This window comes from Lissotriton vulgaris, chromosome 3_1 (assembly GCF_964263255.1).
Source record: "Lissotriton vulgaris chromosome 3_1, aLisVul1.2, whole genome shotgun sequence".
NCBI classification, from domain to species: Eukaryota; Metazoa; Chordata; class Amphibia; order Caudata; family Salamandridae; genus Lissotriton; species Lissotriton vulgaris.
In genome coordinates, this window is record NC_141689.1 from 1,133,498,170 (window position 1) to 1,133,512,469 (window position 14,300).

Below are 14,300 nucleotides of genomic sequence, written 5' to 3' on the forward strand. Positions count from 1 at the left end.
TCAACGCACTCCCTTACAAGCTTGATTAGTCACTATTCCTCTCCAGTGCCCCTTATCTCACAGATGACCTTGGGCCCCGCCCCATATCAGGCACCATCTCCCGGTAAAAACATTAGTAAAATCACCTTCATACTTAAAACATTGAATAGAGCAATAAATGTAATTAGCACGCACTTTAAAGTATGTTCCACAGTGGCCCTTATGGCCTGACTGCTAATTAAATAAACAAAAACAGAAAGGCCATGACAGGGCAGGCTTCAGCGCTGGTGCAAAAGTCTTTTTTGGCGCTGCACCAAAAACCTCTTTCACCGTAAATACCTTTACTACCACCTTCCAACAGTGTACCTCATCCATCATTGGCCCCCCTATTGACCTCTTCCTCGGATTCCGTCACTGCCACACGCCACAAGTGCCCCTCATCTCTCCATAGCCCCTCCCCTTTATGACCTCCTCCTCGGATTCCCTCACTGCCACCCTCCCCAGTGCCCCAGTCTCTCTGTAGCCCCTCCCCCTCATGACCTCCTCATCAGACTCCCTCACTGCCACCCTCCATCAGTGGCCCTCATCTCTCTGTAGCCCATCCCCTCATGACCTCTTCCTCAGACTCCCTCACTACCACCCTCCATCAGTGCCCCTCATCTCTCTGTAGCCCATCCCCTCATGCCTCCTCCTCAGACTCCCTCACTACCACCCTCCATCAGTGCCCCTCATCTCTCCCTAGCTCCTCCCTCCACCCCATGAACTCTTCCTTGGATTCCCTCACAGCCACCCTCCAACAGTGCCCCTCATCACTCCATAGCCCCTCCCACTACCACCTCCTCAGATTCCCTCACTGACACCCTCCACCAGCGCCCCTCATGTTTACGTATCCCCTCTCTCATATGCATTTAATTTGTTGTATAGCGCTGCTCATATCAATGTAGTGTGTGTCAGTACTTTACACCACGCACACACTTACAGAGACAATGAATCATACAAGTATGTAAATCAGTCTACATGGAATGTCACATAAGCCAATGAGGATTACATGGTGTAGGAATCATATGTCATCCATTCTGGTGGGCAGTATATTTTAAGAGAGTTTGATCTGGGGAAACACAACCTTAGGATTTAAAGAGTATTCCATGGGGGTCAGCTTTACTGATAAAAATGTATATCTGTCCAAACATACTCATTTTAGCAACACTAGAATAATGAAAAGCCTTGGGAAGTTCTAAGTATGTCACAAAATAAAAAAAGCGAAGTTCTGATCATACCATTCATGTTTGTTTGCAGCTCTTATGTGGCAGTTCATTGTTCACTGCCTTTTGTTAGGATTGTAACTTCTGAAGTAACACAAGGATCTCTGTGACAAAGGCAGTAACCCACTGAGCTATCCACATAAAATACAGTGCATCTGCATGTAAAAAATACTAACAAACGATTGCTCTAAAGCAGGATCATTAATCACCAGCTTTATCTGGGCATTTTGTATTGCTTTATTGTGGACCAGCATCGGCTATGATGAAATGATAAAAACTGTTTAAATGAAGCACATACGAAGTATGTGTCCTGCTGGGGCTGTCAGATTTTAAAAAGAACATTTTTTGTAACACATTCTCTTACCAACTCCATTAGTCATACTTTGTGTCACAGCCTTATGTGATAAGTAGCTGCAGGGGTCAGGGGGTGACTAGGAATAAACAGAACACTTTTCCCCTGTGCTGCACAGAAAAAGAAATATCAACGCAGCAGGGCCATAGGCAAAGGTTACCAAAGGTTACCTTTGTCAAAGAAAAGATTTGTCCCCTTTTACCATGCAGAGATGAAGGGGTAAAAAACTAAACAAAGCCTCCTTAACATGTAAATGGTCTTTTAAAGACCTGTTAAGTACTTTGGTGCGGCTGTGAAAACTGTCTGTGTGTGTGTGCGCCCGGGAAGCTGTCTCCCCGGGCTGACACACACGACCTGTGCGTTGCACGCCTGCCTTCAAGCCCTCACTGCGAGGGCCAAGGCTCCTGTTTGGGTGGGCCAGGTGTAGTGATGGCCAAAGATCACGAAAGAAGCTTAGGGGTATAACCATTGAGCATTTATTAAGAATAGTGGTCGACCCTATGACCTCAGCCACAGCCTCCTCCTCGTCAGCTTCACCTCGCACTCGCCCCGGCGCTCGCCTTGGAACGCTGGTCGCGGTGACATTCCAAAGTGATGTCACCGCGAGCAGCTCCATTACACGCGGAGCCGCCGGGGGGAATTGCAGGTGGGAGATACCACACCAGGCTCATCTTTGGGTGGGCCTGGCTCACCCGGCCCACCCGCTAGAACCGTGCCTGATGTGAAACCAATGTCATATACATTACTATAAGGAACCTGCCTGCGGTTTAAGGTGGCCCCGCTGGGCCTGGCTAGTATGTGCTGTGTGTGTGACATTTAATTAGCATATGTGGTGATGGGTGGTTCTTGACCCACATTGGGTGTGTGAGGGTGGGGAGGTAAAGGAGTTAGAGGCTGAGGGTTAGTCCCGCCCTGCTCTTCTCCCGCGGGGCGAGTCTGTTGGTCACCAGAGGTAAAGGCTTTAGGACCGCAGCGAATCCGGCGCCTCCTGGGGTGGATGTAGAAACGGGGAGGAGAGAGCGCTGGAGAAAAAGGCAGAGGGAGGCTAGCGTGAGGAGGAGGAGGGAAGCGATGCTAAATCAAGGGTACAGCTGACGGATAGAGAGGGCGCGGAATCGTGTGCGGTGAGAGGGGCGCGCTGTATGTGTGTGGATGTGTATGTGTGTGCACGTGTGCGTGTATGAGTGTGTGCGTGAGTGCGTGCGCCTGAAGGTGGGGGCGCCAGGTGCATCCCGACCCAGCACCGTCCTCCTTCACACCTAGAGCCCGGCATCACCCCCCAACGCCGGCCAGATGAACATGTCCGGTCTCACTTTGCAAGAGTACGAATTTGAGAAGCAGTTCAACGAGAATGAAGCCATCCAGTGGATGCAGGAGAACTGGTAGGTGCCGGGTGGGGTGGGCAAGGTGTGGGGGTGGCTCAGGGCTGTGACCAGGGCCACTGGCTGCATGCGCGCCGGTGCCAAGCTGCAGTGATGCGGGAGAAGCGATCTCCAGAAGGCGTCTTGGAAAAGAATGAATGAAAGGTCCGGGGATGGCAGCGTCAATCTGGGGAGGAGGGGAGGGGGGCATATCGCACCGGAGTCCTTGAGGGCAGTGCCCGTGCTATGTGGGGCCTGCTGTGGCCACAGACCCGGAGCAGCGCTGTATTGACAGCCCCACGCCCGCCCTGTCTGAGCTGCCTCATGGTGCCACCGCGTTGGCCCGCCTGGCCGTGCCCGGCGCTGGCACACACTAGCACCGGCCCTGTCAGCATCTCGCGTCACATCTGCTCGGCCATTCATGGCTAGCGCTGAATGAGCCCGCTCTCTTCCTCCCGAGCTCTCCTGCAGTGAAGCCCCCTCAGTGCACACTGCCGCATGCCCTGCTCTCCAGACACCACCCTCCCTGCCCTGCCACTCAGGCTGCTCCATCATCGTAGCATTGTCTCTACTCCCCTCTCTCTCACTCGCTCCTCTGCTTTTTTCCCGCCCTCACCTCATCCACTATATCTGCTTCTGTCCTCTCAACCACCCTACCCCCGTTCCGCGTCTTGTCCTTTACCTTCTCCTCCTGTGCTTTGTCCCGATGTACCCCTCATTCGTTTCTGCCCCTGTCTACTTCCGCGTCCTCACTCCCTTCGGTCCGGGGCTTTCTCACCTGGCTGTACCCAACCCCACCTTCTCCTGTCCCCAGCTCTCTCCCAACCCTGTCCCCAGCCCCATCCTCTGTCAACATAGGTTCCTCTCCTGACTCTATTTCCCATCCCTCAGCACCCCTTCTATCTCGCCTTCCTCTAATTACACAGGGTCTACTCGTGTCCCTATTCTCACAGCCCGAATTTCCACCCTGCTCCCCATACAAACATACCTACCCACATACATGCACACATCTTTACCTCGTCACCTTTACCCCCTTCCCTGTTTGCAACGAAGTCGTGCCTTTTCCTGAATGATCACTTGCACGTGGCCACCCCCAGTGAATCTGGATCCGCGCCAAGAGTCCTTGTCCGTGTCGACTGGGCGCTTTCTGCTTCCAGTGACATACAATGTCTATAGCACCGTGTCCTTGCTGCTTATATTTTGCTGCCTCCCCTGCCATGCCCTCTAATGAATTTTGCTGGAAAGCAGCTTACAACTCTCTTCCGGGCTGCTCTCTTCTCTGCACTACCAGGAAGGGCCAGCCCGTGGCAAAATATGTCACAGATAGCTCCCCTCTCGTGTGTGATGGCGCCCATTTAAGTAGGTACCGGGGTGATCCGCTGATATCGATAATTTACACATAGTAAATGCACTGATTCAAACGTAATACAAAAAAATGCCTCGTGTGCGACACTTGGATCAATTTCATGGTCATGGGAGGTCGTTTCTTTAATGTCAAGGTCACGTAGGGTCAAGGTCAGCGAGATGTATAGCTACCGTGTACCCTCTTATGATCTCAGGGAACTCTTCCCAGACTTAATGACGTCAGCTATTGTGCGCATGTGCTACTGTTTTGATATTTTATTAATATATTGACAAAGCCCTGCTTGGCTGACTGGGCACGATGGCTATAGTTAAATATATACGAGGAACATCAGCAAAACAAGTGTAAAACAAATCAATCCAATTCATGTAGACAAGACAAGTGGAAGAGATGCTGCCTGTATATTTGTAGTAATTACTTGACTTGTATTGCCCAGGACGCAGAATCCAAGTGTTTTTTTCAGGTAATACGCACCCGCCTTAAGAGCGTTGGCACCTTGCAACAAGGCCCAGTCCATACCTTTAAATGGAAACTGTATTTTTTTAAAATTCATTTAGTGCCTCAGGTAGGGAAAATAAAACGGATATAATGTTGAGTGATCAAAAGATCCCCCGTAAACCAATGACTGTTTGTTTTCTGAATTTCATTTATCAATGCTCAAGGAACTCTAAAAAAAGTTGTCTCTATTGCTTCCTGAAACTTGAATAACTTTCCTTGTCTCTAGCAGCAGAGGCAACTGTGTCGTGCCAATGCACAAGTATTAATTTTCAGTATGATTGTGTAGTGTGGACTCCTAGAACATAGCAACATATTACTTTTTCATAGTTAGTATTTGTGATTGCTTCAGTTGTGGTTCTTGTGAGAGCTTTAGATCACAAGGCATGCTTTTCGTGGCCACCCTGTGAATGCACGTCTCGCTGGTTCACACCCACAGGCGAGAGGGTGTGTCGGAAGCCGCAGAACTGGCTCCCTCACCCTGCTCATGCCGTAAGCTACTAATCAGGCTGAACGACTGATCCACACCTCTCACTGACTTCAGTCCACCTCTGGAGTGATAGTGAAAATGTGTCACATAGTGCCATGTTTGGACGTCAGGTTATTGTGTTGAGCATCTGCCCTTAGTTGTCTGCTTTGAGACCACCAAAATATTTATGAAGGTCACCAAAGGGAGATATGCTTTTGAATGTTCAAAGGAGTTCAAGGATATAGGGAAAGTGCAAAGTATTGATTGTAGCGCAAGAGAAAGCGCGTAGCTTCATTGGTGGCTTGATTAACAGGGCTGGTTTGGTCACATTTCTTGTGTCCTACATCTATATTGAATATTGTAATGTCCACTTTGAAAGCCCTGTGTCTTCATCAGTCTACGAAGACAGAATTACCTAAGTCATGTTTAACAGATAAGCCTGTAGAAATTTCCCTGTAGGTGTTTTATATTTTTGTAGCATTTGTAGTTGCATTAATTTATTCTGATGTCTCTATTTATCAGAGACCCTCTGGAGGGTTCTTCGTGCAGTCAAACTCTTATGTTTTTGACACTTTGCCCCCAGGTAAGCTTACATCAAAGCACTCTTCCTCGGCCCCGTTCCATTCCACTGAATTGTACTCCATTGTTTCTAGGTTTAGGCGTGTCTAGTTCTGACCCATCCATCAGGCCTTACCCATAAGAGATCTGGTCATTACATTTGACTCCCATATGCTAATTTGGTAGGAGGAGCCAAGTGTTGTTTGCAAGTAGGAAAGTTGCCCATTCCTTCCATTGTATTAGACTCTCGAAGAGTCTTCAATAAACATTGAAAGGGAGGGTCTGGTCTGAACCCTGAGATGCTCCACAGAAGAAATATTCAGGTTTGACGAGTAAGTACATCTTTATTGCAAGATTAATTTAAACCATCACAAAACCTTAGCACCAATTCATTACAGAGCATCACATCCAAAAGGAAAACACGTTAAAATCATTTCGAGCTTATCGTACAACATAAAAAATACTGCATACAGAAAGAGATAAAATGAGATAGAGCAGACGTTTGTAAAGCACGTCTGTGCCTTCAGCAGCAATTCGCCTTAATAAACAGAAAACAAATTTACTATCTGACTTGTATCCTCCTGCTTGTTGTACAATATAGGTATAATGAAACACTATTAATTGCTAGTACAATTAAATAGCATTCCCCACTTGGCCCTTTTTGGACCATCCCATTACCTTTTCTGGTATATATAGAATGACAGGTAGTAGCTAAAGTGGATGTACCCGCCTGTGGTTCTTCCACAGATGTTTTTCAAGGTCTATCCTGTAAGTCATAGGATTCTGCTGATAGTTGAGTTTTGCACGGCAGGCAAGCTTGTGGTCACTGTTTTGTTTTGCATGCTTTTATTTCTAAGCATACCATCAAGAAATAACATTCACGAGGCATCCCATAGTTTGTGGAGGCCTTTTATAGTACCTTTCACAATTTGTAGATGTTGATTTGTTAGTGAAGTTAAGCTTCCTGGTTTGACGACTAGACATTCTTAGCATTAACCAATGCCCTCACATACCTTTTTATATGATTTCTAGAAAGTTCCAACACCTTAGTTCTAAAGTTAGTGTCACAAACATAAAGCAGAAAGGTTCTTGTTTGTCTGTTGCAAACTTTGTAAAAGAAAACATCTGTGCATTGCCTTCAGTATCTTTTAGGACCGTCAAATCAAACTTGAGTTATCAATGGTTCTCCTACAGTGTGATGACCCTTTTCATCAGTGCACTTGCGAAGTGAGGGCTCAGCTGAAATCCAGTGGCCCCATTGCATTTTCCCATTTTGTAACTTATTGTACAAGACTGTGGCACCCTGTAACGAAAAAGCCTAAGGTGTCCATGTATTTGTGATACAACTGAGCATGTATTCAGCACAGCTCGATTTTTAGTATTGGATTCAATGCAGGGCACTGGTGTAGCCCAGTTACACTGATATCCATGTTAATCGGATATTTTGATACTTTTTGCAAAGTCTGTTACAAAAAACATACGTCTAACAATCACTACCATTCTTGTAAGCATGCCTGTTGCAGTAACTTTAAATAATGATTTAACTTAAGCGCAACATTTCTGTCCCAATGTGTATTCAGATAAAGTATGGTATAGTTGTAATACTAGTCCCCTCCCTTTATGATTCACTTCACTTTTAAGGCAGCCAAACCCTTGTTGCTGTTAAACATTGCCGGAACCTTTGTTACAGTTGGGAGGCATAGTTCAATATGTAGAACTATGGAAACCAGGAAGTAGAAGATAATTTATATCTCCTTTCACACACTTCCATGGCCACGTGGCTTAAAATGTAGGTTCTAGAGCAGAAGTAAAACGCCATATAGAATCAAAGGAGCTCCCGTCCCACCAATCGGAATTGAATTAAATCTACGCCATTGAAAAACAATCAAGCTACCTGTGGATATGTTCATTTATATTTGTACCTAAGCTGTACATAATAAACTGAGCACACCATCAGATGAGTGGATATACGCTCACAGAAAAACATCTGACAGTAAAGCCTAGCTGAAAAGATGCGAAGATGGCCACAATGATGGATAAATATTAAGAAAACACAAAAAAACTTTTTAAATTCCTCAACAACACTAAAAAGGTTCGAGGAAGCTACAGTGAAGATAAAAAAGATGTTGGCTAAAAATATTCCAAATAAAATTGTATTAAAATACGTTTAGGGCTAGAATATATAAGCTCACAGAAAAACATCTGACAGTAAAGCCTAGCTGAAAAGATGAGAAGATGGCCACAATGATGGATAAATATTAAGAAAACACAAAAAAACGTTTTAAATTCCTCAACAACAACACTAAAAAGGTTCGAGGAAGCTACAGTGAAGATAACAAAGATGTTGGCTAAAAATATTCCAAATAAAATTGTATTAAAATACGTTTAGGGCTAGAATATATAACTTGTAATGCAAATTTGATTCTAAGGACCTCCTTACCAGGGTCACACAAATTCCAATGTGGCCATTATTCCTGTTACCGGTCCTTTCAGAAATCATCAGGTCCGCTGAACCACCTGTCTTGTTTCCTTGAACTGTTCAAAACAGCTGAAAACTCCAAGGGAAACATTGGGAGGAGAGGGAAAATATTGGGTGCATCGGAACCGGAAATTACCGAGTTACTTGGTAATAACTGTTCACTTCCGGTTCAATCGTTTTAGTGAAAAGCAAAGAAAGGCCACGATCAGTGTCAAGGCTTCCTTCTGGTCCAAAAGAGATAGGGCAGAAAGCAACTGTAATTGAGCAGTTTTGTAACTATGAACAACCTGTGTGGCCTAGCAAGACTTAAAATAACATATGTTAGGAATAATTGTTTTGAGCATATCCGAAGCCTAGATTTATTTTATTTAGCTAAAGGATTTTCATAAAAACGAGTGTAGTGGATATTTAGTTTGCACAATTGCAGGGGCACAGGTCACTTCCTTTTTTTTTGTTTTTTAAAGGAGCCCGCCACTGAAGTAGCCAAACGTCAGGAGTGCCAAATACCGAGATTTTTTTGTTTAAAATCCATGTCATGTCTCTTGTTCTCACTATTGCAGTTTTCGATACCCGTTTTTCTCCCTTTTTCACAGTTGTCCTTCCTTCTTTTTTCTTTCATTCTCCATTTTCCGCCATCCTGGCTCCTGCTTTGGGACAAAATCATTTTATGGAAAATAAGTCCTGGTCCCCAAAAACAAATCGCAGTGCCCACTGTCTGCAACCACGTGGGTGGGTGTGTGTGTGTGTGTGGGAGGGGGGGGGGGGGTTAGGGGGAGAACGGACGGGAGATGAGGGGAGGGGCACTCTAGAGTTTGTACCAGCAAGAAGTTGTAGAAGATGTCCTTCTGTAGTGGAGGCATCTACATACGCACTCTGCTTACAACCATGTTTTTTTCTTGGCCTGGTCCATGCTGTCGGCACATTCTTGAAGCATGGAGAGAGCTCTGTAACTTGCACATAATGTGCCCAGTGACCAAGTGTATGGATATTCTCTCCTAGTAGATAGGTAGTAACCGATGGTTTCATTGGTTTATGCTGCCGCACATTAAATCCTGTACAAAGCACCAACACTGCTGCCACATCAATGCTAAACCACTTCCTCCCCAGACTACACACCAATGACATTCTGCATACTGATGAGGCGTGTTTCTTCCCTTCGGGTTTATCAAACAACCTGTTACGTTTTTCAGTTTCTTTTCATTTAAGCTTGGTTAATTGGCATTTTTGAAACTTTCAGCAAATAAGTTATGCCAGTTTAGAACTGTCCACCAACACTTCTTTCAAATACGCCTGGGATTGCTTGGTCTTGAGTTGTGTTTTTTTTAGTTTCTACCCACAAAGACCAATTCAGATGATAACTTGATCCTGTAATTTAAATGCCTTTCGTTTGCTTTTCACGCGTGTTGCTTGTTTCTGTTCTTGCCAAACCTGTCTCGGCTCCCTGCGGGTTTTTCTGGTTCACAGTCCACATTCCACACCCAAGTCTTGTGGGATACCTGCTGCGCCCTGCCTGTTAATGACTCTTAGATTTCTGATCTGCTCTGGTAGTCTGTTTACACCATTCCTATCTTTCTGTGGACGGCAGTTTCTTTTACCATACCATTGCAATGGCTTAATTGAATTGTGTTTTGTTCTCTGTATTTTGTAATGACCCTTTCAGTTGGGATAATTCAAAGTAACAATCCCTTTGACAATGATTATACATTATCTTGATCACACGGTCGCAGTGTAACCAATGGTAATTTCAATATGTTGAAAGTAAGTCATTCCTTTTAAATCCTAAGTGAACAAAGCGTTCTATTAAACCCCTGCTCAGGGAAGGCCATTAAGTGCCACAAACAGCCGTGCTATCTTGTGTTTTGTTGCCCTTGTCTATGGTGTAGTGCTATGGAGACATTTCTGAATGTTATGGGTACAAAAGCAACAATAGCGTGCCTCTTACATTTAATGAGTAGCTACAGGGTGTGTATACATGCGGTGAGTCCTGGAGACCAGTAACACGTGTTCAAGCCCTAGACGTTTGTCAGTTGTAGTTTGAGATTAGTGTGTTGTAAAGTCACTACACGATGCTATAGCGACAAAGCAAGGTGGTAAACTAGGAAGACATTGTGAACTAAATGTTTGCTTTTTGAGGCAGTCATTTTTTTTATACATGATGTGCCCTGAATGGTTGTGGTCCTGGTAGTGGTGTTCCAAGAGAACTTTGAGCCTTAATGCATTCAAGAAAAATACACCCTTCCATTTGTGGGGTAGTCGAAACAGATATAATTATATGCAGGATCTCCCTCCATAAACACGCCCCACACTGAAGAACCCCGGTGCCACTGCACCTCTTGCACTTTTGACAGCTACTCCTCTTGGTAAATGCTTCAACCAAGTAGCTAGGTACACGTGAAGACACTTGTTGAATTAATAACATTTCATTGTAATGCATAGTATTTAAACTAAGCGAGATGGAACCCTCATTACTTCCGGTATGGTGACAGGTGGTTTTGTTTGAGCCCTATCCATCAGTTCCTTGTGGTTTAGGACGTGGCCACACAAAACACATCTCTAGATTGTGCCAATCTTTCACAGCAGCATTATTGAATAGCCCATCACCTGTTAATCAGAGCACATCTTTTTTCTATAGTAAGTACCAGACTGTGAGCATCTTTAGGAAATATATATATATATTTTTTTATTAGAGTTTTATATAGCGTGAACTAGACCCAAGACATCGGGTAGCACCAGTTTCGTTACAGAAGGATGCATTCATTTTTGTTAGGCAGGGGAGATTAAGTGATTTGCCCAGAATCACAGGATGTTGAGCTTCATTGCCGAGACTCCAACCTAGTTCCCCAGCTTCGAGGTCGACCTCTCTAGCCGTAAGGCTACATCCTCTACCCAAAATAAATTTTATAGTCAAATGTTTTCTCCGAAACTTTGGAAATAATTTGCATGGCATTTTATTAAAATCAGCACAAGTAAAATATCTGTATTCATTCATCACTCTGTTTAGACTGCAAAGGTAACAGGTAATACACATGGCGAATAGGACACTTTACCCAGCACGCCTTTACCATGCATGCTATTACCCTGCATTTTTACCCCGCATTTTATACTCCGAAAAATCTTTTACAACGCAGGCCTTTACAATGCAATCTATTACAACGCATACCCCATTACAACACAATTTACCATTCTAATTCCACCAGGGCTTTAATTTGGGGAATGCGTTGTAATGGTTTGAGGTGTAAAGCCCTGCGTTGTAAAATATTTTGCGGAGTAAAAAAATGTGGGGTAATGGCATGCTTTGTAACACTTGAGTTGTAAAGGATGTTTAGCACACATGGCCAACCCTCTGATATTGTTTAGACTTTGCTTGGACTCCAAGTTGAGTGGAATTTGGCCTTACAATTCCCTTTTCCCTGTTCCTTGAGTTACTGATACTGCGCATTTGTAAATGAGGGAGGCGGAAATACTCACCACTAAAGGTTTTTGTGGCCTAACATGCAGGAGTCAGTGTGTACGTGCTGATTCCCACATGTTTGTCCTTGGTGTTTAACCAAGAGATTATGGCTGCTAATTTGTAGGTATAACAGCACAAATTGAAAAGGCAATTGGGCTGCTAAACTCCCTTTCCTGGCCTTCTTGGGATTAATGAGAGCTTTATTAGAACATAATGAGGAAATTCAGTTATACTTACTGGAACAACTGTGGTACAGTTCAAAGTACCCGAAATCACGTTTGCAATGCCACCAGGATCTAAGATCCTGAAATGCAACAGAACCGGCCGTGCCGGAGGCGGCACAGCCATAAGTTTTAAAGACATTTATACTTGTTCCACTGAACTCAACTCCCCCTTAGCAGAATGTGAAATCTTAGCTTTCCAGCTGTCTTGTAAAGAACGGAAGCTACTTGGAGGTGTGATTCTTTAAAGATCGCCAGGTTATCACAGCCGACTGACCAGCAGCCTCCTCTCACAGCTAACTCCACGAAGCATAAAACACGACCAAACACAGGGGTCATTAGGATGGCGGACGGACCTGCGTCCGTCCGCTACCCCCGAGGTAGAGGGACCGTCTGCAAGGGCAGCGGCGGTCCCTCCATGCCAATTAGGATGTGACCGCCACCCTGGCGGTCACATCTTGTAGTTTTAACATTGTGGCGGGTGCTGCTTGAAGCAGCACCCGCCGCAATGTTAAAAATGCATGCATTGCATTTGCATGCACAAAGCGGCAGGCACCGCGCGATGCCTGATGCTTTGTGCATGCAAATGCAGGGGGGTACCATAGGTACCCCCCACGTGCACCCCCACCCCCCCTTCACCCTGGGGGCCCGCAAGAGCCCCCCAGAAGCAAAGGTCCACATGCTTTTCGATGGCGGAAAAACCGCAGCGGAAAAGCATGTTTACACATGCTTCCTAATTTGGCTGGCGGTGTCTTGCAGACACCGCCACCAAATAGCAGGCTACACCCCGCGGATCAGCAGCGGACGGACCTGCCATCCGCCGCTGATCCTACTGCCAACCTGATCTGGAGGGTGGTGTTTACAGGGACCGTGGCGGTGAATCCGCATCCCCCGGGCCGGTGGTGGCTTCCACCGGCCCGGAGGATGCGGATTCACTGCCATCCTAATCGAGCCCTTAGTTATCGGGGACTTCAATCTACACTTTGAAAATAAATAGGACCCTATATCCAGACCCTTGGAAAACAATATGAGAATTCTCCAACTGAAACAATGTATCGCTGTCCCCACCCACATGGCTGACCACACATTGGACCTCCTATATTCAAACACTGATGCCACTAATAATATGGACATTGTTCCGGTACCTTGGACGTATCATTCTTTAGTTACTTTTTCTCTTACACTACCGGTTAGCCAAAAAATACCCGTGACTCAACCTCAGCCCCTAAAAGACATTGGAGTCATATAAATATTGAGTCCTTGTCCAAACCATTTCACTCCACCGGCAAGGGAACAAAAGAGAAGCCCCTTGTTAACCACATTGAAAACCTTAATTTGGCTATCCTAAACTCATTAGATAACTGTGTACCGTTGAAAGCGAACATATCAGCTAGAAGTTCACTATCTAAAAAAGGGTATGCACCTGAGTTCGAATTGGCAAAAAAGGACATTTTAAAAACCTTGAGCACACTTGGAGGCACTCAAAAAACAAAACCGGGCACTTAAATTATAAAAAGAACTCAAAAACAACCAAAAAGCACCGAAGAGAGCTAAAAAAAGATTTTTTTCATTAGAGAATAGAAGAAAATATTAGTAGTTCCAGAGAACAATCTAAAAATGTGAAAGCTTGCCCAACCAACATGTCTTTCCTCAAAGGATAACTCCCACGCAGCCCATTGTGAGGAAATCCGAAACTTCTTCAATGACAAAATCGATACAATTTACTTGTCATTTAACACCCAACCCTCAATGGAAGAGCTCCTTAGGGAACAAATAAGCATCCATCTGCATGAGTTCTTTCAAAAGGATTATGGAGGAACAGTTTATGAAGCTGATGGCAGAGGTCATGTCTGGCTCTTCTCCTGACCCCTGTCCACACGTCATCTACTCGCGAGTAGCCCCCAGATTGAGTCCTCATCTAACCTACATTTTTAACCAATTACTATCCAAGGCAATTTACCATGACACATGGAAGCAAGCTCTAATACTATCCCTGGCCACAAAACGGGAATTTAGGTTTCCAATTTTTCTAATTACCAGCCCATATTTTTGCTTTCAAATATGTCCAAAATGTAAGGAAAAAGTAATGAACGGCCAGTTAACCAACTTCCTAGAGAACAACGATTTGCTTGACCCCTCTCATACAGGTTTCGAAGCCATAAATAGCACCAAGTCCACTCTTCTTGCAGTGCTGAATAACATCAGGTTAGTAGTTGATCAGGGAAAAGCTGCCGCCCTGATATTGATCTTTCTGCAATGTTTGATACTATTTCCCATAGCCGCTTGATCAAAAAGCTTCATGAAACTGGA

General features: G+C 44.9%; 1 protein-coding gene across 1 annotated transcript in view; it reads left to right on the top strand.

Annotated features, from left to right (window-relative positions):
- The first annotated feature begins 2,496 nt into the window (after positions 1 to 2,496).
- Positions 2,497 to 14,300, top strand: part of ELOVL6 (ELOVL fatty acid elongase 6) — a 247,571-nt gene continuing 235,767 nt past the window's right edge. Inside the window, exon 1 of the mRNA XM_086961607.1 lies at positions 2,497 to 2,975. Within this exon, the coding sequence (XP_086817733.1) occupies positions 2,887 to 2,975 (89 nt within the window). The 5' untranslated portion in view covers positions 2,497 to 2,886. The remainder of the gene's footprint in view (positions 2,976 to 14,300) is intronic.